This window comes from Chiloscyllium plagiosum, chromosome 22 (assembly GCF_004010195.1).
Source record: "Chiloscyllium plagiosum isolate BGI_BamShark_2017 chromosome 22, ASM401019v2, whole genome shotgun sequence".
NCBI lineage: Eukaryota > Metazoa > Chordata > Chondrichthyes > Orectolobiformes > Hemiscylliidae > Chiloscyllium > Chiloscyllium plagiosum.
The window spans coordinates 20,375,532-20,399,629 of NC_057731.1; the positions used below are offsets into that span (position 1 = coordinate 20,375,532).

The 24,098-nt window shown below is 40.1% G+C and overlaps 1 protein-coding gene across 2 annotated transcripts in view; it reads right to left on the reverse strand.

The window, feature by feature from the left end:
* Positions 1-24,098, reverse strand: part of LOC122561115 (inositol polyphosphate-5-phosphatase A) — a 496,456-nt gene that overhangs the window by 325,518 nt on the left and 146,840 nt on the right. For both annotated transcript variants that reach the window (XM_043712554.1, XM_043712555.1), the window contains exon 2: positions 21,770-21,811. In XM_043712554.1, the coding sequence (XP_043568489.1) occupies positions 21,770-21,811 (42 nt within the window). The remainder of the gene's footprint in view (positions 1-21,769; positions 21,812-24,098) is intronic.

Below are 24,098 nucleotides of genomic sequence, written 5' to 3' on the forward strand. Positions count from 1 at the left end.
AAGACACTTTTTAAAATGTAACTTATTGATTAAACCATCCGTCACCAGACCAAATATCTCCTGATGTAGCTTATTGCCTTATGGTTTTTAAAATATTCCTGTGGAGCACCTTGAGATATTTCATTACATTAAAGATGCTAATCAACTATGCTAATATCATTTCCTCATTGGGAGGTCAAAGGACATGACTGTAAATGCCAATGTAAACAAAGACTTCACCTTGTGCACTGATGAAAAAACGAATATAAGTGTGGAAGCCAAGAAAACATTCTCCATCACTTTAGGAAGGGTGACCTACAAGAACAGTACAGGAGAGAGAAGGAATTGAAGCTGAACTAATACAAGATGTATTAGTAATATTTCTAGTATGTTGAATGCTGTGTAATACTGAAGAATAAGCTGGAGAAAGTCAGACAATTGTGCTAAGACAATACACAACCCCTGGAAATTTAATTTTGGCCCTTATGATGATCAAAAGGAAACTGCAGCAATGTATAACAGCGCAGCCCAGGAAAAGGTCCTTCGGCCCGCCATATTTGTGTCAACCACGATGCCATTCTAAACTAACGGCTGATACACAGTCTGTATTCCCTTCTTGTTCATGTGTGTGCCAAAATGTTCCTTAAATGTTGCTATTGTTTCGGCTTCTTCCACATTGCCTGGCAGCATGTTCCAGCCACCTATCCACCCACTGTATAAATAAACCTGCCTTGTACATTCCTTTAAACATTCCCCCTCTCAGCTTAAACCCATGCTCCCTTGTGTTTGACATTTCCACCCTGGGAAAAAGACTCCAACTATCCACCCTATCCTTGTGTCTCATAATTTTACAAACTTCTATCAGGTCACCCTTCGGCCTCCGATGCTCCAGTGAAAACAATTCAAGTTTGTCCAACCTCTCCTTACAGCTAATACACTCCAATTCAGGGGCAACATTCTGGTAAACCTCTTTTGCACCCTCTCTAAAGCATTCATATACTTCCATAACTGTGATGACCAGAACTGCACACAATACCCCAAATGTGGCCTAATGCAACATGACTTGCCAACTTTTATACTAAGTGCCTTGACTGATTCCGTGTACCGTCTTTATCATTTTATCCACTTGCATTGCCACTTGCAGCAAGCTGTGGATCTACACCTCAAATGCCAATGCTCTTAAGGATCCTGCCATTTATTGTATACTTTCCTCTTGCATTTGACCAATGCATCACCTTACACTTGCTCAGATTCAATTCCACGTGCCACTTTTTTCTGTCCAACTTTCCAACTGAACTATAACCTGCTCTATTTTTTGACAACCTTCCTCATTATCCACAACTCCATGTTGTCTGCAAACTTACTAATCAGATTACTTACATTTTCATCCAAATCATGTATATATTACAAACAACTGATCCTTATGAAACACCACTGGCCAGAGATCTCCAGTCAGCAAAACACTCTTTCACAACTAGCAACCGTCTACTACGACCAAGCCAATTTTGTATGCAACTTACTGACACAGCGTGGATCCCACGTGATCTACTTGATCAGCCTTTCATGATGGACTTTGTCAAATGTGTAAGTAAACTCCATGCAGACAACATCCACTTTCTTCTCTTCAATCATCTTTGTCACCTCATCAAAAAACTCAAATCAAGTTTGTGAGACAAGACCTCCCTTGTGCAAAACTATGCTGACTGTTCCTAATAAGTCCATTTTTTTCCAAAAAATAAAGCAAGTCCTGTCCCAAAGAATCTTCTCCAATATTTTCCCTACCACTGATATGAGGTTCACTGGCTGATAAATTTCCTGGATTATCCCTTCTTAAACAAAGAAACTGCAATGGCTATTCTCCAATCATTTGGGATGTCATCCATGGACAAAAAGAACACAACAATTGCACTCAAGGCCTCACCAATCTCCTCCCTTGCCTCCCTCAGTATCCTAGGATAGATCCTATCAGGCCCTGGAGACTTATCTGCCTCAATGTTTTTCAAGATACAGAACACCTTCACTTCTTAATATCGACATGTCCTAGAATTGCAACATACCTCCCACTAATCTTACAATCATCGATGGCCTCCTCCTTGGTGAATACTAATGCAAAAATATTCATTAAAGACCTCATCCACTTGCTTTGGCTCCACATATACATTCCCTCCTTTGTCCTCAAGCGGACCTACCCTTTACCTTACCCTCTTGCTCCTAGCATACGTATAAATTCTACTTAATCCTACTTGCCAAGTAAATTTCATGGTCCTTTTCAACCCTCCTAATTCCTTGTTTAACTTCTTTTCTACTACCTGTATATTTCTTAACAGTGAAATCAGTCAGAATTGCAGATAATACTTCTGAGTTTGCAATGTCTGTGAAAGCACACATTGGTGTCCAATTGGATTTGACTTCAGCCTTACAGGTTGAAAAGAGATGTCACATGGGAACTAAAGTGAAATGTTCAGGTGAACATCTTTGATATTTCAAAATAAAGGAAGCTACTCAACATTGTTCTATAATTTGGAAGTGTTACCAACCTTTGCGCTGCTACTTACAATATGGTCTTTGACAGAAAAGAAAGTTTTGAATTTTGTACAATTTATTACATTGTTGCCCATTCAGCAGAATAAGGAAATAACTTTGAGGAATTATCCAGTTACACATGAAATATAAAGCATCTAAATTGCCCATAGTAATGAAGGATTTGCAGGTGGGGTGAATTAACCGGGGTAAATGTAAGGTGACAGGGATAGGGTAGGGACGTGAGTCTGGGTAGGATGCTGTTCAGAAGGTTGGTGTGGACTCAATGGGTCAAATGACCAGCTTTCACACTGAAGGGATTCTATGAGACTAATCCATTGGAAAATCAGACAGTGTAAACAGTATATGCTGTTAAAACATCGCCAAATAAAGAAAAGAACTTAAACTATGCTTTGTCTCGAACTATTGTTAAGTGAATTAGTCCTGGGCTTTAGCAGTAAATATGGCCGGAGGAATGGAAAAGCTGTGCACAACACAAGGTTATGTCGTGCTAAATAAATGTGCATTAAATCAAATGCCGATTGGTGTGCTAACAAACTGCTAACTGGTGAAATATATGTTCTCCCATCTATTGTGTGTCTCTACTAATAACACCTGGATATTAATCTATTTCTTGTCTCCATGATTGTGCACATTTTAGAAGTCTTGACCATATTTGTGGGCAACAGATTTTGTCAGAACACATAATAAAACAAGCAGAATGCCACAACTTTCCATTGCGTCACAAGAAAAGCCATAGACTTGGCTGCCTGCCTGTTTAAGATAAAGCAGCTGCTTTCACGCAGTTAGACAGCAGCCCAAGCCTTTTTAGCAAGTCTGCCTGCTGCAGTCGAAGCACACTTAACAGTAATTGACACTACACTGAAGCCTGGGTTCAAAATACCAGGTTACCAAAATTAAACTTCGCATGAATCAATTTCCTTGTAGGATTCACCACTTCTCTCATTCTGAGCAAGATTGCATTCCCCACAATGATGTGTGTTTCTGGGCACCCCTTTCAGTGGAAAGTGGAACAGAAAGGTCAGAAATGCCACCTTTATGTGTGAAATTTCCAAACATTCTTAAAAATCAGAATGCGGTTGCTGAAAGTTAAATTGAGGGCTTGATTCTGTAACTTTTGCATTTCTCAGATGCATTTAGAAACATGAAAAACTCCAGCTGGCCTGGAGAGTCAGCAAAACTGGAGAGGTGTTAGATAATTAGACGTTTGTTCGAAACAAGTGGTCCTGCAATTCTGACTGAATAATTTATTTTGAACAGATAATATCATGATTAGTAACTTTATCCCTCATTTTCCTATAAGAAGAAACAGTGGCACTTGGAAATGAATGTACTAGCCATACTGGAGCTCCCCTTTAGAGGGTACAAGAGGAGTTGAAGCAGTATGTGTGAGTCTCAAGTTTACAGGTTTTTTTTAAATTGCCAAAATACACATCATTTGTAAAAAAAAAATTATGTCCATACACAAGGTCCAAAACAGTTCCATATGGTCTTTGCATATAGAAATGAAATGGAATTTGACATTCCCTGCAGTTACAATCCTAGTCATGCAGGACACTATTTCCATAAAATGATGCACAAAGAGGGTCTAATAATGAACGGATCAACATAGTAATTTGCCAGAAAGCTTTAGACAATGGTCTTTCCCCACTGCACCTAGGCAGCAGCTGCCCTGAGTTTTACTGCATCCCAAAGCACATAGTCTGGTACCTAAGAACACTCGGTTAAGGTCAACTCTTTACACAGGAGGACCAACAAGTTTCAGGAAGATCAAAGAGTGTCCTTCACTGAGCTGGTCTTCCAGGCGCAGTTAATGTTTGTCTCAGTGTACATTCCAGGGAACAGCCCAGGGCAGCACGGTGGCTCCGTGGTTAGCACTGTTGCCTCACAGAGCCAGGGACCTGGATTCGATTCCAGCATCGGGCGACCGTCTGTGTGGACTATGCACATTCTCCCCATGTCTGTGTGGGTTTCCTCCGGTTTCTTCCCACAGTCCAAAGATGTGCAGGTTGGGTAAATTGGCCATTGTGTTCAGAGATGTGTACGTTACGCGAATCAGTCGGGGTAAATGTAGAGGAATAGGTTTGGATGGGATACTCTTCGGAGGGTCGGTATGGACTTGTTGGACTGAAGGGCCTGTTTCCACACTATAGGGATCCTAAGATTCTAAGGCAACATAGAATCCCTGTGTCATAGAGCTGTTCGGGACTAACCTTGACAAAAACCACTGCATCATTATCCAGGCCTTCTTTGTGAAGGTATAGTCCAGAAACAGATGTGCAATAGACTCCGTCACCTCCGCAGCCACTTCAAGGGCAGCGTGCAGTGATGCAGAGTGCCTGGGCATCCATGAAGGGTCTCACAGGTAGTACCCTTCTCACCACCAGCTAGGTGATAGCTTGGTGCTTGTTGGAAAGTTCTGGGGATGAGATAGTCTGACAAATCACACTGTTGATAGTCTGCTGTAAGTTCAACCCATAGGATCAACCCTCTCCTTTTCCCACAGGGTTTCAAGGACACTGTGAGCTGACCACTTCCTGATCAACTTATGGTCAAATGTGTTTTCCTTTACAAATATTTCTCATGAGGGACAGATGATATGGAACAGTCCAACTACTTGGAGTGTTCTGAGGCACCAAAGCCAGGTGTATCCTTTGCAACATTGGAGACAGGTAGAACCTCAGTACATTGTAACACTTGCATATGAAGCGTTTATGCAGAGCTTAATTCAGCTACACACAAAGGTAGCCATCAGGATGACAGTAGCGTTAGATACATTCTTCCACCACCCATTATCCAGAGGAGAAAGTGAGGTCTGCAGATGCTGGAGATCAAAGTTGAAACTTTATTGCTGGAACAGCACAGCAGGTCAGGCAGCATCCAGGGAACAGGAGATTCGACGTTTCGGGCACAGGCCCTTCTTCAGGAAGAAGGGCCTGTGCCCGAAACATCGAATCTCCTGTTCCCTGGATGCTGCCTGACCTGCTGTGCTGTTCCAGCAATAAAGTTTCAACCATTATCCAGAACATTGCACATGGCACCCTGTGGACATACTCCATCTTTGACCTCCTGATGAACTGGAAGATGGCTTGGGTGATTGAAAAGGTGTAGGTATAGGGAATAGGCCAGACCTGTGTCACATTAAACAATACCAAGAGTACCTCACACTTGATGAGCAGGTTTTAACTCACAATGGAGAGGCAGCAGTGCTCCCATGTGCCCAGTTTTTGCCTGACCTTCATATTACACTCCTGCCAAGTTTTGGCATATACCCAGCCCCCCCAAACCATCTCCCCAGCACCTTCATGTAATCTATCCAGACGACGAAGGGGATAAAGGATTGGTTGGCCCAGTTCTCAAAGTACATGCCCTTGCTGTTGCCTTGATTTACGTTGGCTCCCTGAGCTTTACAAGTTTTACAGGTTTTTCCTTCTGAGTAATTCCTTCTTGATTCTTGCCTCATGCTGTTTGCTTTACCATTCAAGTTTATGACCTAACTGTTGTGATAAACCTTGAAGTGGGTGCAGTTATGTTTCCTACATACATCACTGGAGAGAAAATGATGAAGTTCATAATGTGATTCAGACTCAACTGGCAGTGAGGAAGCTTATACAAATGGACAAGCTCTCCAACTTTATACAACCGCTATCAATTTCTTAGTAAATTAACAAAATGTTAGTAAATTGATCGACACATATTTCTGTTAACCAAATCCTTATACAAGATTATTGCCTTGATACTTATCTGTTAATTAAGTCCAAGAAGAAGAAAGATTCACCTGTGCAGATATGGCTTCACAGAGCATCCTCTTTCTTGGTACCACTCTGCTGTAACAATTAGCAATTGACCAGCATTTAAAAAAATTTCAAAATCATTATTCCATCCGTCTGAATAACTTATGACAATTATTCAACAATTAATGACTACATTGTTTTTTTAGCAGTAAGTCATTCCGCTATATATTTTTTAATGCTATCAGTCATCAGAGGACAATTTGCAGATGTCAGTGTTCTTCTTGTACGACGTCCACATGGTGTAAATATCTAGTGCCAGTAAGCTCTGGGCGGAATCACAGTCTGGCTCAATCCTCTCCTCCTGGGACATTTGTAAGAGCACTTCGACCTGATTAACAGCAATCCGAAATTAGGACTTATACTAGAATCAGACAGCACAGCTCATCGACTGTGTCTGATGGGTACCATCCCCTCAGATCTCTCTCAGTGATGAGCACTTACGTTCTGTCACTTACAATTCAGCTTTGATTGCTTTAAACCCTTCACAAGTAAGATGTTGAATTTCAGAAATAATGAATGTTCTCAGCAGATAATTGCTAAAACTACTTTGTCAATGATTTTAAACAACATGTTCCATGTCAGTTCTTTGAGTTAATTAATGTACTTGCTGCTTCTCAAACTTGAAATAAGATCCAAGTTTCTTATACAGTTCGGTACTTCATTAGATCAATGTTGGCTGCTTATTGTGGCTAAACAGTTAGAGATGTTACTGTTGTTTTGGTGGTGGAGGAGGGAGTTAAAACAGAAATCAAATCACAAAATGTATTTGTGAAATCTGGGTTTGAGTGTTTGACATTAGTTTGCCTTGCAATACCTTCTTGCGCAGATTGTTTTCTGAAAATGAGGCTGACAACCGCTTTATATTCAATCCATACATTTCATTCTGATTCAATGATTCAAGAAACAACAAACTGAACTAGCACTGATAACAATCATGGGCATTTTTGTTAGTTAGTTAATTTGCCAGCCCAGCCTGACCCCGTAAGGAAAATGTCTCCTGTTGTGAAGAAACCAGATGATGAACTGTCAAATTACTGAACATGACAGTATCCATGTGCTCAGCAAATAGGCACCTTTAGAATTTTTTTATACAATCCCTACAGTGTGGAAACAGGCCCTTCAGCCCACCTTGACCCTCCGAAGAGTATCCCACCCAGACCCATTGCCCAACTATTCTACATTTCCCCTGACTAATGCACTTGATCTACACATCCCTGAACACTATGGGCAATTTAGCATGGCCAATTCACCTAACCTGCACATCTTTGGAGTGTGGGAGGAAACCAGAGCACCCAGAGGAAATCTATGCAGGCACGGGGAGAATGTGCAAACTCCACGCAGTCGCCCGAGGCTGAATTGAACCCAGGTCCCTGGCGTTGTGAGGCAGCAATGCTAACCACTGAGCCACTGTGCCGTATAATGCAACAGCTCCATGCTCGCATGATTTCACTTTATAAGAAAATCCTATAATAGTCACCCCATTGAAGCTAACGGGGCTGGAATCTCATTTTAGCCAATACAAGTAATGAAAGTTTGTGTTCTACAAATAATAATCTAAATTATTCAATCACATTAAAGTCAATTTGCATTGAAGAAACATGCTTTATAGCCAAACCGACTGTACACCATAGTAAAAGACTGATCTGCAATAGTAGCTCGTTCAGTTTGATCACTTATTCATGCCCAATGCAGTATATCCATGTCCATTTTGAAATAACTCCAGATAGGCTGGTATTCTGAAACCAAGCCACCCTTTATTTACGCACACATAGTACTTGACACTGGTCTGGCATCCTCAAAGCCAACTCTGAATGAATAGAACCCCAGATACTCCTGTTTATATCTATCAGCTAGGACTCCCAGATTGGACCAGATTAACATCTCCAAATAGGAAACTCATTCTCTGATTTCTGCCTGGCTGACTTCATTACAATCACTACACATTCCTCGTTCAAACCCAGTGAGATCACATTCTTACCATCTTCACATTCAGAATCTCACAATTTCACACATTGTGTCCAATCTTGTATCTTTTCATTTTGTTTTAGAATGAGAGAAAGAAAGAACACATTGTTAGCGAGTTTTGAGAAGATTTGTGGCTCAGTTTGAAGTTCTGGATGTCGGTTTGCTTGCTGAGCTGGAAGGTTCATTTTCAAATGTTTTGTCACCATATTAGATAACATCATCAGCGAACGTCCGGTGAAGTGCTGGTGCTATGTCCCACTTTCTACTTATGTGCTTAGGTTTCCTTGGAACTCTATCAACAAGCACATCAATTTGGACCCCATCTACCACCCTCTGAGAAAAAGAACAGGAAATGACATCACCAACCCAAGGAAACCTAAACACATAAACAGAAAGCAGGACAGAACACCAGCACTTCACTGCAGGCTCACTGATGATGTTATCTAGTATGGTGATGAAACATCTGAAATCAAACCTTCCAGCTGAGTGAGCAAATTTACATCTGGACCGTATTGTTATCTCGGAATCCATAGTGACAGGGATATTCATCCATTCTGTTAACCTAGGGACCGCAGATATAAGAAAGGCCATTACATATAGCTCTGCCTCTAAAGCCTTCTCTTTCATGCTATCATGTTCCAAATAAAGAGATTGAATGAAACCTTTGGGAGGTGCCCCATGGCAAAATGAAACGAGGATGACAGCAGAGAAAGATATGTGAGGGTAGATGAGAGGCAAGTCCTTGATTTAATGTAATTGTTTCCTGCAGCCCATATGACAGAATCAGTCTTTAACTATGCTTGTTTTTGGCATCAGTCGATGGATTTGGCCAACATCAATGCTGTGTAAAAAAAAGGAACATGTTTGCATAACCTTGCTTTTCATTAAGATCATTGACCCGAGGCAATTTTCTAATAGGCACACATTCCTTTATTATATTCTTGTAAAATGATGTTAAATAGCCAATTATCAGATTTCTATTTAAATTAAATGGGCGACAATCTGGTGAGTATTCCCTTGTTGCTGTGATATTCTACATTTGAATTACCTGGTTTCAAATTAGATTGGAAGAGCTCAGGGGCATGGCCATTCTCAAAGCACTTTTCTATCAGTGCTTTCCTACAGCTAGTGAAAATATTGAATTATCTTTGCTGAGTTCATGCCTAATCACTATTTTGTACATGATAGGTAATGTTTTCAATACTTATAAATTTTCATCAGCCATTTAGAGTCATAGACTCATAGAGATGTACAGTATGGAAACAGACCTTTCGGTCCAACCCGTCCATGTCAACCAGATATCCCAACCCAATCTAGTCCCACCTGCCAGCACCCGGCTCATATCCCTCCAAACCATTCCTATTCATATACCCATCCAAATACCTCTTAAATGTAGCAATTGTACCAGCCTCCACCACATCCTCTAGCACCTCATTCCATACAGGTACCAACTTCTGCGTGAAAAGTTGCCCCTTAGGTCTCTTTTATATCTTTCCCCCTCACCCTAAACCTATGCCCTCTAGTTCTGGACTCCCCGACCCCAGGGAAAAGACTTTGTCTATTTATCCTATCCATGCCCCTCATAATTTTGTAAACCTCTATAAGGTCACCCCTCAGCCTCTGACGCTCCAGGGAAAACAGCCCCAGCCTGTTCAGCAGCAACACTCCCTAGGACCTTACCATTAAGTGTATAAGTCCTGCTAAGATTTGCTTTCCCAAAATGCAGCACCTCGCATTTATCTGAATTAAACTCCATCTGCCACTGCTCAGCCTATTGGCCCATCTGGTCCAGATCCTGTTGTAATCTTCTACATACAGGATAAAGCTTTCGACCTGCATCTTGACCAATTTTTAAATAAATACTTTCTTCTTTAAGACTGCATTCTCAACTTATAAATCTGTCTTAAACTAAAAACACTTAGAAAATTCTGAATGTACAATGTACATTCCATTGAACATGCTCCAACAATCATTTACCCCATTCAGTTCCATTCATCAGATTTCAATTATTTTGTGATAATGACAAATTGGTAAAACTATTGAAAATACCAGAATAAATCCAGCTGAGAGTTTTAGTCATTAGCTAAATACATGATCTCACACTACAATTACAAGGGACGCACTTACTGCCAATGCAGTTGTAATCACTGTGCCTTGTGATGCCACTGCAAACAGTGAGGTATCTGCAGAGGAACAAAATATGAATGCTGTGTAAATGTCTTGAATCATTTCAGATTCTGGGATCATGATTTGCACACTGAACCTCTCCCAACACTTGCCCATTCCCAAGTCATCACTGCTTCCCTATTATTTATTGATATACTGCCTCTCTCTTCACTGGCCCAGAGAGTGAAGGCTCGAGGGAAGCAGACGATGGTCAGATATGGGCAACCAGGAAGGTAACAAATAGACTGATAAATGACTGCCAAGTGGGGGCATGGGGAACCAAAAGAAGAGGAAAATGGGAGAGTAGAGTACTGAAGGAATTGGAGAGGGGGAGAGCAGCGCTGAGTGAAGGTGTGAGCAGAGTGGCACTGTACCTGCACATCCAGGTGGAGTCACAGGCAGAGTGGCACTGCACCTCCACAACCAGGTGGAGCCACAGACAGAATAGCACTGCACCGGCACATCCAGGTGGAGCCACAGACAGAATAGCACTGCACCGGCACATCCAGGTGGAGCCACAAGCAGTGTGGCACTTATGGAAAATAAAGAGCATGAAAGCATGGCAAGGGTTAAAGCATAAAGACCACTGGCAATATGTTACAAGGGGTCTGTGGAATGCTACATTAGTCAAAATGTCACTGTGGCAGGATGGGATAAGAATATTGGAATGCTACTACACCAATTAGCAGAGTCAGACTGGGGCTGAAAGGTTACTATGGAAGGTTAAGGTAACAACCATTAGTAAAGTCAGCTTCGCCTGCTAAATATCATCATGGCAGGTTGGTACAGGTCGTGACAATAAATATTTAGGACATGACATTAAATATTTAATTAATAATTAGTAGAGTCAGCCTGCTTGAGACCCTTGATAATAAATATCTAAATCAGTAGTTAGTAGAGTCAACTTGGGACAGCAGACCATTGTAGTAGGTGGGGTAGCTAAATATCTAATCATGACATGTTAGTCTGAGATGGAAGATCATTGTAGCAAAGGTGGCAGTAAAATATCTAATCTGACATTAGAATAATATTAAGTAGAATGTAGGAAAAACAATAGTGGCAGAAGTAAAGAGATATTGGGAACTAATATCATTGGTTTATTGTGTAGCTGGAGTGTGGTAATTCTTACTAACACAGCTGGGCATGCTTATAAGCTAAAAAAAAATTAAAAAGGTATAAAGAGCCATGGATCCTGAGGTTCAGGGACATTCAAGAATTTGCTTTCTGAGTGTCACAGTTTTTTGTTAGACCTACCTCTTGATGAACTCTTCAATTCTCTTGGTGGTTCTCTACAGTTCCCCCATGACACACTGCCCACGCATCCAGGTGAAATCACAGGCAGAACAGCACTGTGCCTGCACATCCAGGTGGAGGCAGAACAGCACTGTGCCTGCACATCCAGGTGAAATCACAGGCAGAACAGCACTGTGCTTGCACATCCAGGTGGAGTCAGCACCAGTTTCTGGTTCCAGACTGAAATCAATGATTTCAATTCACAACTTCCTGTGCTAGTGTCATGAAGAAGATACATCATTAAAAAAATTAAAATGATTAAAAGCAGTACAAGTTGTTTTGCAGATTGTAAGAGCTGCAGTGTCACGCCTAGGGGCATTAGTAATTCTCCTTTCCTTTGGATGTATTTAATGCTCCCAGGAGTGAATTTGGAGATAGTGTGGCATTTAGTAACATCAGAAGGTGTGCAAAGTATTTGCTACTACCTTCCTGCTTCCATCTGATAAAGTCAAGCAGGGGAACCTCATCGGCTGCCTTCAGCCCCAGCTACAAATTGAGGTGTAAAAGTGGACAATTTAGGGGTCGACCTGCCTTTTACTGGTATTCAATCAATCAGTGGCAGGCAGCAAGTCGCCACGTTGGCAAATCAAAAAACAAACTCTGACTGGTCTATTCCTGGGCTTCCTGAGTTTGGGGAAATGAATGCAGCCTCATTCAAACACACAGTGCCCGGCAAAGGAATCCAGTGTTAGATCAGTGGCAACCACTTCCCTTCCTGCACCCAGTGACCCACTGCCTGATCCCTCTATTCCAACCTCATTCACCTCTGGCCTCAGTCTCCTGGCCTTCAAGAGGGTGGGGACATTACCAACAAGCTCGATTGCTCCCAGTGGCTCTGATGGGCAGGAGACAGCTGCCATCCTTTGACTGACATTTCTTTCTTTAGAATGCTAAACCCTGGAGAGGCTTGACACTGACCAATGCAGCATTCCTAACGATTCTCCAGTAGGTGGGTGAGAACGCCAGTCAATGGCATTAAATTTCTTTATCTTCTTTTCCATTCTTTCTCACCACAGTAGTTTGGCCATGGGCATTGTGATTCATTCCATTCATATACAGCCAAATGGATTCCATCACTTTGAATGGTTGGGAAGGTCCTCTGCTGAAATTATATATAACACGGAAACAAATTCTTCGGTCCAACTAGTCAACACTGACTATGCTCCCAAACTACACCAGTCTATTGACTTTTGTTTCTTCTCCATAACTTGAAGGTATCATGATGACTAAGGTGTGACTGAAGTGTACCTGAACCATGGGGATTATTCTGCACATGTAGACAGACTGCTGGGATCATGATATCAGATCCAATCCTATCTTCATTAGATATCCACAAATCCAAACTTTACAGCAAACACAGCCAGGCTTGTTTCCATCTTCCTGAAATTGCAGGAGTTGAGCTGAAATCAATTGTGAAATTTTGGTACAATGCCCATCTGGCCGCAACTATTCCAGCACAGAGAGGTTAGCACCACACCCCTTACTATGTCTAGCTCATTACCCCAGCAGCACACTGAGGGAAAATGGTCCATTGAGGTTCCCTCTGCCCTCTCAGATGCAAGCAAAATAAAATGAAAAATTCTTCCAGTGTCCCGGTCAATATTTGATCTCCAAATTAAAGCCATTAAAACAGATTAACTGGTCTTTTGTCCTATTATTTGTAGGGCTTGTTTGAAACTTGGATGCCCACACTTCCAACTTTACAGTACTGCCTTTACTTCAAAAGTACTGAATTTTCAGGAAAGTGCATTTGAATGTATTTGATTGGATTAGATTTGATTTATTATTGTCACATGTACCTAAGTACAGTGACAAGTTTGGTTTTATGAGCTGTACAGCCAGAACATAACATACAAGGACAAACAAATCATAGGGTATTTAGAATGTGTTGAGGCATTAAATGTTTCTTAATGCTAAGAAATTACTTAATCTTAAGTAACCTAATCTAATCTAATATAATCTATCATTTTACTGGAAGGGTTCCATTACATTAGAACAATACTTTCTATGCAGTCAGGTAAGTTAAAGAAATATGAGAAACTATCACTGCAGTATAATCTGAGACCAGGGTGTGAAAACGTAGGCTCCCCAAAGCCTACTCAACCTGCATTTCAGTGCCAAATTATATATCATTGGCATTTGTGTCCCAAATATTGATATAACACCCGGCTTTTCTTGGTGTCAAAGCAGATTTATTATGGTGACAATCCAAACTGAAATCAAGATTGTGATGAAATTCAGAATTATTCCCATCCCCAAATTTACATTATAGTAACAGGTTAATCATGTTCCAGAAAAAGGGAGGGAGAAAATTATTTTAACCGAAATGATTTACATACTTGGCAATGAAACGGATTGAGAAACTTATATGGATAGAATTTCCATTAACGCTTATAATATTCAAATCAGCTAACTGATTCAGAGTAGTAAAATGTCAAAATCAAAGACATAAATAACCCACAAAAACAAAGATGCAAGCTTCATAGCTATCCAGATCATTAAAAGCACATTTTGCAGAAACTATAAAATACAGTGCTGATAGAGGCCACTTGGCCCATCATGTCTGCGCAGACTGTCAGAAGAGTATCCCTTCCATTCCCATTCCCCAACCTATCCACATAACCATTCATTTCCCATGGCTAACCAATCTAGCCTACACATCCCTGGACACCATGGGCAATTTAGCATGGCCAATGCACCTAACCTGTACATCTTTAGACTGTGGGAGGAAATCAGAGCACCAGGTCTGGGTACAGACATGGGGACAATGTGCAAACCCCACATAGACAGTCACCCAAGGCTGGAGCGAACCCAGGACCCTACCACTGTAAGGCAGCAGTGTTAATCACTGAGCCACTGTGACATCAATAACCGGGTTACTTCTATTTTTGATCATTTTTCATCACATTTTCCATGGTGCCACCACTGCAGCTCATTAAATTAAGATTAAATCAAATAAAATGGAAAGTTAGCTTTTCTCACAGAATGTTCAAGTCATGAATCACTGCAAAGCTGTCATTCTAGGAAAAGCAAAGCTGTATTAATGCCTGCAGGCCACTTACTGAAGAACGTTTTTGTCATACAGTCATACAGCACGGAAACAGACCCTTCAGTCCAATCAGTCCATGCCAAACATAATCCTAAATTAAACTAGTCCCACCTTCCTGCTCCTGGTCCATTTCCCTTCAAATCTTTCCCATTCATGTATCTATCCAAGTGTTTTATAAATGTTGTAATTGTACCCGCATCCATCACTTCCTCAGGAGGTTCAGTCATCACGCGAACCACCCTCTGTGTAAAAAATTTGCTTCTTATGTCTTTTATTAAATCTCTCTCTTCTCACCTTCAACATGTGCCCCCTAGTCTTGAAACTCCCATCCTAGGAAAAGGACAACTACCATTAACTCTATCTATACCTCATGTTATTTTATAAACTTCTATCCGGTCACCTCTCAACCTCCTATGCTCCAATGTAAAAAAGCTCTAGCCTTGCTTTATAACTCAAACTTTCCATACCCGGCAACATCCTGGTAAATTTCTTCTGAAGCCTCTCTAGCTTGATGATATCCTTCTTTAACTGGGTGACCAGAACTGGACACAGTATTCCAAAAGTGGCCTTACCAATGTTCCGTACCATCTCAACATAACATTCCAATTCCTATATTCAAAAGGATTGAACAATGAAGGCAAGCATGCCAAACACCTTTTTAACCATCCTGTCTATATGTGATACAAATTTTAAAGAATTGCGTACCTGCACTCCAAGGTCCCTCTGTTCTACAACACTATCTTGAGAACTTTCTGTGCTCCTTCTTAACACTCTTAACTTTGAGTTCAGTCTACTTTGATAAGAGTTAATAGAACACCACGAAAGGCAAGTTCCTTCCCATGGTGGGTATATACAGGGGAGTCAAAGCAATCTCAAGTTTACACAACTCAATATAATCTAATTTGCTGATTTATAGATCTATCGGGAATATTTTGAGCAGCACTTTCTGGTTCTCCGCAAGTTTTTTTCTTGTACTTTAAAGACTCTACAACAGAATCACGAACAAAATAAATAGATTAGATTACTTACAGTGTAGAAACAGGCCCTTCGGCCCAACAAGTCCACACCAACCCGCCGAAGCACAACCCACCCATACATTTACCCCTTCACCTAACACTACGGGCAATTTAGCATGGCCAATTCACCTAACCTGCACATTTTGGACTGTAGAAGGAAACCTACGCGACACAGGGAGAATGTGCAAACTCCACACAGTCAGTCGCCTGAAGCAGGAATTGAACCCAGGTCTCTGGCGTTGTGAGGCAGCAGTGCTAACCACTGTGCCAACCACAAATGCCACATTGGGCAAGAACGGTGCAATTAGTGGAATTCTGCCCTTTTAAGTGGATCAATAAATTGGGTTTACTGGATCGGGATTTCCAACCTTCCAGTGTTGTCCTCATGGGTCAGGAATTAAGACTGACTGGCCAGACACTTCTATAAGCAACCTATGACAAACATTCCAAAAATGTGTTTTTTCTCATTTTTTTCATTACCTGTCTTTATTAATCTCATGCCAGGAAAAGCAAAATAAGAAGTCACCAACATAAAATAGTCACCAATAAATCAAAATAGGAAATCTACAGCCAACTTCTTTCTCTGAAGAGTGGTCAGAATGTAGAAACTGTCACCACGGGAAGAAACTGAGATAGTACACATCCACTTAAAAAAAACAGGTGGCTAGACAAGGATGTGATGAAGGAAATAAAGTGGACACCAAAGGATATCAGGAAGCGTGAGTAGAGCAGTAATGTTATTGTCGGCCAGTCTGTGCTGATTTCTCTGTAATTCTAGATAATAATGAGGTGGTGATTAAGGAACAGCACTCCAAAAGCTAGTGCTTCCAAAAAAACCTGTTGGGACTATAACCTGGTGTTGTGTGATTTTTAAATTTGTCTGCCCCAGTCCAACACTGGCACTTCCAAATCGTAGATAATAATGGTACTGGAGGTGGGAAACCTGGTTGAGGCACTTACAGCAGAAGGCCAAGTCATGAAACTACCAGGAACATGTGTAACCAGAGCTGGTTACCTTAACACCGAGTAGAGAAGGCGAGGCTTGAGACACCGACAATATAAAGCAAATGAGTACCTTTCAAGAAGCAGCTGAGGCAATGCAGAATAAATCATGAATATTACTCCTGCTAATTAGCACCATGTTACAGCACAGTTTTTACACTAGTTAGTATTCCAGTTTAACATTCTTACAACGTTCACACACGCTACTTGCTTTGTCAAAGCAAGGAGAAAGATTTGTATGACAACAGCCCCATAAATGCTGATGCAGGGCAACAAACTGTGATTTGTCCATGCCCGTCAAATCTTGATAATATGGCTCTAAACGTGGGCTGATAATGTCACAGCAAGGGAAACATGACATTAGGAAATTAGATTGAAGGATAGAACAATTAACTCTGCAAGGACTGGAAAAGAAACATAACATCGAGAAAGAAAAGCAAAGATTTTTGAAATCTTTAAAATTAATATGTATCAGGTAACATGCAAACGGAAGGACTCCGACACCACATTTGCAATAGACAATTTTCAGTGTCAGAACAATTGTGTGGCAACTGTTTGCACTGTGTGGAAAATAACCTCTGGCATGTAATTCAGGCGGTTAAATATGCACAATGTTTAAATGCTTCAAACATGCTCTAACTCTACCTTACTAGTGGGTTTAGTTAATATGTATTGTATAATTACTACACACTATTCAGTCTGCAGTCGTTTGATAGAGATTCAAGCAGAGTCAAGTTCTGCAAAGTTAACTTCAAGAATGCAATTTTTGGATTTCCCGTTCTAAATGCACGTCTGCCTGTCCTAAATTTTCAGTAACGTTTGTGTACTGAGAGAAGTGAGAACCTGTTCATCACAACAATTTTTTGACCACAAATTTTGAGCCCTCAGTCATTACTGACACTTCGTTTAAATGTCTCAAACTGTTTTGCCTGAAATGACCTGATTTTCAAGTGTGCAGTGACTACTTATGGAAGCAAAGCAGCCAGCAGTTTGTACACAGCTAATCCCATAAACAGCAAAAATAAGAATGGATCGGATAATCCTTTGTATCTTTTGTTGATGCTTGAAGGAGAAATGTTGGACAGCATCTGGAAGAAATGTTTGCTCTTCTTCAAATTTTGCTTTAATATTTAACATGTTCCCACCAAACAGTTTAAAAAACTTCCAGGAACTAAACCGAAGGATTCATTAGCCTAAACTCTCACTCCTGCGTCAGTACTGCAAAGTTGTGACATTTCCACAAACCCAAAGATGCCAGGTGCAGAGATAGCAGGGTGAAAGGCCTATTTCAGTGCCCTGATACCATGTTGAGTGTTTTTTTTAATGTAGAATATAAACTAGATAACCAGCGCTCTCATGCCACAAAGTACCCATGCAAAATCCATGCCAACCCATACCACCCTATTTTGGCAGGCAACAGAGTAATATAGGAGGGTTACTTTTCAGATTGGAGTCCAGTGACCAATGGTAATGGAAATCAATTGAGGGTCCTCTTTGCTTGCCATTTATATAAATGATTTGGATGTGAATATAGTAGGCATGGTTAGTAAGTTTGCAGATAACACCAAAAGTGGTGGCATTGTAAACAGTCAAGAAGATTTAAGATTGCAAACGGATCTTGATCAAATGGGTCAATAGTCTAAATATGGCAGATGGAGATCAATCTGGATAAATGCAAGGTATTGCATTTGGGTATCACAAGCAAGGATAGGGCTTCAGAGGGACCTAGGGGTGCAAGTACATATTTCTTTAAGGTTTATGCCACATATAGACAGGGTGGTTAAAAAGGTATTTGGCATACTTGCCTTCATTGCTTGGTCCCTTGAGTACGGGAGTTGGGAAGTCATGTTGGGGTTATACAGGACATTGGTGAAGTCTCTTCTAGAACACTGTGTCCAGTCCTGGTCGCTCAGTTATAGGAAGGATATTATCAAGCTGGAGAGGGTTCAGAAGAGATTTACCAGGATATTGCTGGTACAGAAGGCTTGAGTTATAAAGGAAGCCTGGATAGGCTGGGCTTTCTTTCACTGGAGCATAGGAGGTTGAAAGGTGGCCTGGTAGAAGTTTATAAAATAATGAGAGGTATGGATAGAGTTAATGGTTATTGTCCTTTTCCTAGGATGGGGGATTTCAAGACGAGGGGGCACATTTTTAAGGTGAGAGGAGAGAGATTTAAAAAAGACATAAGAGGCAAATTATTTTACACAGAGGGTGGTTTGTGTGTGGAATGAACTTCGTGAGGAAGTGGTGAATGGGGGTACAATCACAAGATTCTAAAGACATTTGGATAGATACATGAATAGGAAAGGTTTGGAGGGAAATGGGTCAGGAGTAGGCAGCAGGAACTAGTTTAGCTCGGGATTATGTTCACCATGGACTGGTTGGACTGAAGGGTCTGTTTCCCTGCTGTATAGCTCTGTGACTCCACAATATCTTGTTTCACATAGTTAATTCATTAATGTCAGACATGAGTGGAGGAAGCTGCTGATTAATATGTGCAACACATTTGCACAAAATGTAACTGAACCTTAATTCTCATCATGCACATAAAAATTGTTAGGGGTGTGCTCAACTTCCAAATTTCAAACTCATCTGTCACTTTCACGATGGCGGAGAGGTTCTTAATCATTGCAAAAATTCAGGTCTTTGCCTTGTGAAGAAGGGTGAGGAAGTAAACAGGTAGGAAAAAATTCACTGGTGCATGAAAATGAAAGATCAGAAATTCAAGCTGAATAGTATCTTGAGTAGCAGATAACCTAGGACACAGAACAACTGCCTCAAACAGGGCATGGTCCGGTTCAATCCAGTTATTTATCCTTCCACCTTGAAGAGAGATGAACCTCAACCTCAGGGAAGCATAGTCAACAAGACAGAATGACCTCTAAACACATTAAGGTCTCAGCCAGTTTAAATGCTCAAGTAATGGAAAAGCACCTGAAAAATTGTAAATATTTTCTTCAAAAGAGCATCCTTAACCTGAGTTGATGGTGTTCCAATTAATGAATATCTTGTGTGCCTCCCTTAAAGCACAAGCACCCGTATCACAGAGTTGCAGGGGCTGAAAAGTCAACATATCTTTCTCCTGATCTTTATTACAGTATGTAAACATGCTGAGGATCTAACTGTCCACTGTGTTATGAAGGATGGGTCTTGCCACATGTAGTTGGACCATACTGCACTACCAGTTGTGTAGATGGGTAACTAAACATCTTTAATCACAAGTCCATCAGGCAGCCGTCAGCACATAACATCCTCAAGTCATTGCCAGAAAAGGTGATGGTAGATCCTGTCAGATGGTTCCTCAAGCACATTGCCAAAGTCTATTGGCCAAATGCCTCACTGTCAAAAAAAGTTATAAATTTGGACCAAAGCATAATTTAACTGATGGCGAGAAATGCCCCTCCCATCAGATCTTTCCCATATACTACTCTGCATCTTGTCTTCAAGGTGACTGTTAGAGACAAAAAAACTGCAGATGCTGGAAGCCAAGGTAGACAAGAAGAAGGCTGGGAGAACACAGCAAGCCTGGCAGCATCAGGAGGTGGAGAAGTCAATGTTTTGTGTGTAACCCTTCTTCAGCTAAGCTTCCAATCACAATCTCACAACCACAGAGGAGTTGTCTTAGTATGTTCTAATCGTGTCCTGACCCCACAATGCCACTGTACATTGCATTATTTGAGTTCCTAAATAATTTTATCACATTTATTGCATTCTATCTTTTGAGAGGTTACAATTTTGATCAGCTTTGTCTATTAGACACATCATGAAACCTGCAATTATTTAATATGCATCATCTACTTACATAATCTGCAGCTACTGATTACAAACAAATGCTCCCTTTCATGTTTCAAGTTAAGTCCTCACAATAAAATATCAATTCAAATTACATTCAGTTCCCTATTGAATGTAACACCACTACAACTAAATACAATACTATCAATGATGGAAGTGGGAAAGATCTGTTACTAAACTCCATACCACTCCTGGCACTCAATCTGATAGAATAAACCAAAATATAATGGACAAGCAAATGGCTTCAAATGAAAACAACCGATTTCTTAAGAGATATACAGACATTGTCAGTGGTTCAAGCACTACCCTAATCCATGTATTAAACTCGATGTGTTTCTATATATATATAAGCTGACTGCTCAGATTAATTCAGAGTTTAAAATTTGTTACTATTCCAGTCTTGTGAGAGTGCTGGACATTGCAGTTCAGATAGTACAGTATTAACAACATACCACTAACCACCATGAATCACAAATATACTGATTCACAACACTAGGTCTTCATAAATTTGCATTACAAATGTTGGGTAACAAGAAATAATACATTCAGTCCCTGTCACAGATAATTAGAAAAGAAATACTAATGTTGGTTGACGTGCAGTGAAGTAAGCCTTTTTAAATAAAACCTTATATAGGCCTTAATAACGTTTGGAAGCTATTTTTGTGCATGTCAGTTCTCACTAATAAAATTTCATGAGCACAGCAATAATACTGTATTTTGTTGTAACACACAGTAAGATTAGCTAAATTGGTGCACAGTTATAGAAAGAATGGAAAAAGTTTAATTAGGACGACAGTGTCAACTTCAGAGCAACATTTTCCAACATGTAACAATACTGCTCTTTCGGAGCATGCTCCACTGGGACAAAGGTCAACTCTAATCTTGGACTCCAGCACTTTCAGAATAAGTGAAGAAGCAAATATCATTGGCCAGCTACAGAATATACTGCACTACCAATTTAATTACACGTAATTGCTCCCCACTGAAAATGCATTACATTCAGAAATGTAGCCAATTTCCTTTTAAGAATAACCAAGTCAACTTTTTAAATAATCTATAACTTCTTTCATTTTTGAATTTTAGTTTAATTGTTCTTATTTTCATAGAATGCTGACAGATTATACTGTGGTGGGGGAAGGGTGCTTTTCGGTATTCCATGCAAATATTCCTACCTGATAAAATTCTCGAAGCCAGTTCTTTTGTAGATTTTCAGGCTGTAAAATACAAGGGAAAAAAAATAAACAAACTATTCAGAGTATACACATGTACTACAACGCATATCTGTACAACTCGTATGATTCATGTGTTCCCAATTTCCTGCTAAAACTTTTATTTAATTTGCAAGTACAATAATCAAAATGAAAATGGTGATTATTTAACCAAAATGGAACTATACATCATTAAGCCTGTATTGAAAACTATTTCACTTCCCCTTATCTCTGGAACAACAGAAAATGCCTTGTTCCTAACTGAAGGAGAATATTTGGAACGGAGTAGGTTCTGGTAGTTGTTGAGCTATGCTTTAAAAGAAGAATACACCTAAGATTATCTGCACGCAGGACACAGCTCAGCACAGTTGGTAATGTTGATCAGGGCAGTCATATCACAGGGTGTATATGAATCATTTTTTCCTGAACACAAATACAGTGAACAGAAAAATGCCCTACTGTTGTATATTGATGGTAAGATTGCTATATTGTTATAACAGTGATTATATCCAACAGCTAATTGAACCATTAAAGACATCAAACCTTCAAAATTCTTACGACCTAGATTTTTGAATAATATCCTGTCTCAATTAGCCAGGCCCAGCATCACACATCTGCCCTGGAAACCCTGTAATCTATTCAGACTAGTTAATGCATGTAATGGTGACAGATGTAATAGTTTATTTTACTTTACTTAAGACTGTATCCACTCTAGAGTCCACATATAAAAAAGAGAAGCTAGATTGAAAGTAAGTGTGAGGGTTTAGCTGAAATAATTTAATTTTCTCTGTGGCCTATACCTTTACTCCAGGGATTAAGCACAAAAGAAATGTTAGATTTATAGTAGACTATTTGATCAAGATTGATTGTATCAATTAGTTAATAACTCCATGATCATTGTATTATATGCAATAATGGTTAGTGGCAAGCTTGATGGAGCTTGACCTTTCTCTATCCAACAATTCCTATATTTCCATGTTCGTAAACATTGTAAGAACTAAGAACAGGAAATGCCAGAAATAAGCAGCACTCCCATCAACATCTGAAAAGAGAAAAGGACAAGGTAACATTTCAGATTTAGACATTTTATCAGAAGATATTCATTTGTCTGAAACATTAATCAGTCTCTTTTCTGTTCAGATGCTGTGGAGCTGTTACATAGTTCGCAAATGTTCTGTTCATACTTCAGTCTTCCATTGCAGTTCCTTCTGTCAAAGGCCATGCCAATGTCCAGACATTACAGGGTGGATTCACTTTTTACATGGATTGTGAATGTCACCTGCAAAGTTCAGTTTCAATCCATACAATTGAGTCACCAGTGACAGTGGGGATGTAGGGCTGTAAGTTACTTTTGAAAACATTCCTGAATTCATGCCTTAAGTAACATTCCAGGAACTAAAGAAATGCAAAAGTGGCATCTTCTGAATGCTGGACAGGCTGCAGAAGTACCCCTCTGCACATGCTGCATAATAGCAATCACTGGAAAACTGCGCCATTGCCTCTGGAGTCAGGATGATAACAGGGGAGCGCTGCAAGTTTGGAAATCCAAAAGCAAAACAGGAAATATTGGAAATATACAGAATGACATCTGCATTTTTAAGATAAAAGGCTAATTAGGGTCTTTGAATAGCTCTCTTTGACGGCACCCACCCAAAATGTCATAACCTGCAGACTGAAACACTGTTGAATCCCAGCATAATCTATCTTTCGTCGTCATCTATTTAATTGCCATTAATTCCTTGCTCTTATTGTTACTTCTCGTACATACATCAAGTAAAAGTTACAAGAATAGTGTACAGGATATGCATAATTACATCAATTACACAAATGGGACTGAGAGCATATTATATTAATAACGTCTACATCCACAGTCACATTCCACAAGTACCTTGCGCTGTGACAAAAAGAGAAATAAATAAGTGGCATTGATTAGTGTTATGCAAACAAACTGTGGCAGCAAATATCCTGGACAATAATACAATGCCTAAGAACGTTTGTTATAATATCAGTCCAAGAATCAGTCATAGAAGGACAGCCAGATATTGCTTTATACTGATTTCTAGCATTTCAATGAGCATAAAGATTATACAAAAAAGACATTGAAAAATTGCAACATCGAAAAACTCAAATTGTCTTCAATGAAAATGTTTCAATTTACCCATGATAGCAGAATCTAAGTTTTATTTCTGGCACAGACAGTGATTGAATTTTTCAGTTCTTTATACACAGCAGTGATCCTTCTTCCCATACAAATCATCTCAGAATCCGGCTCCCCAGTGAAATAATAACATTT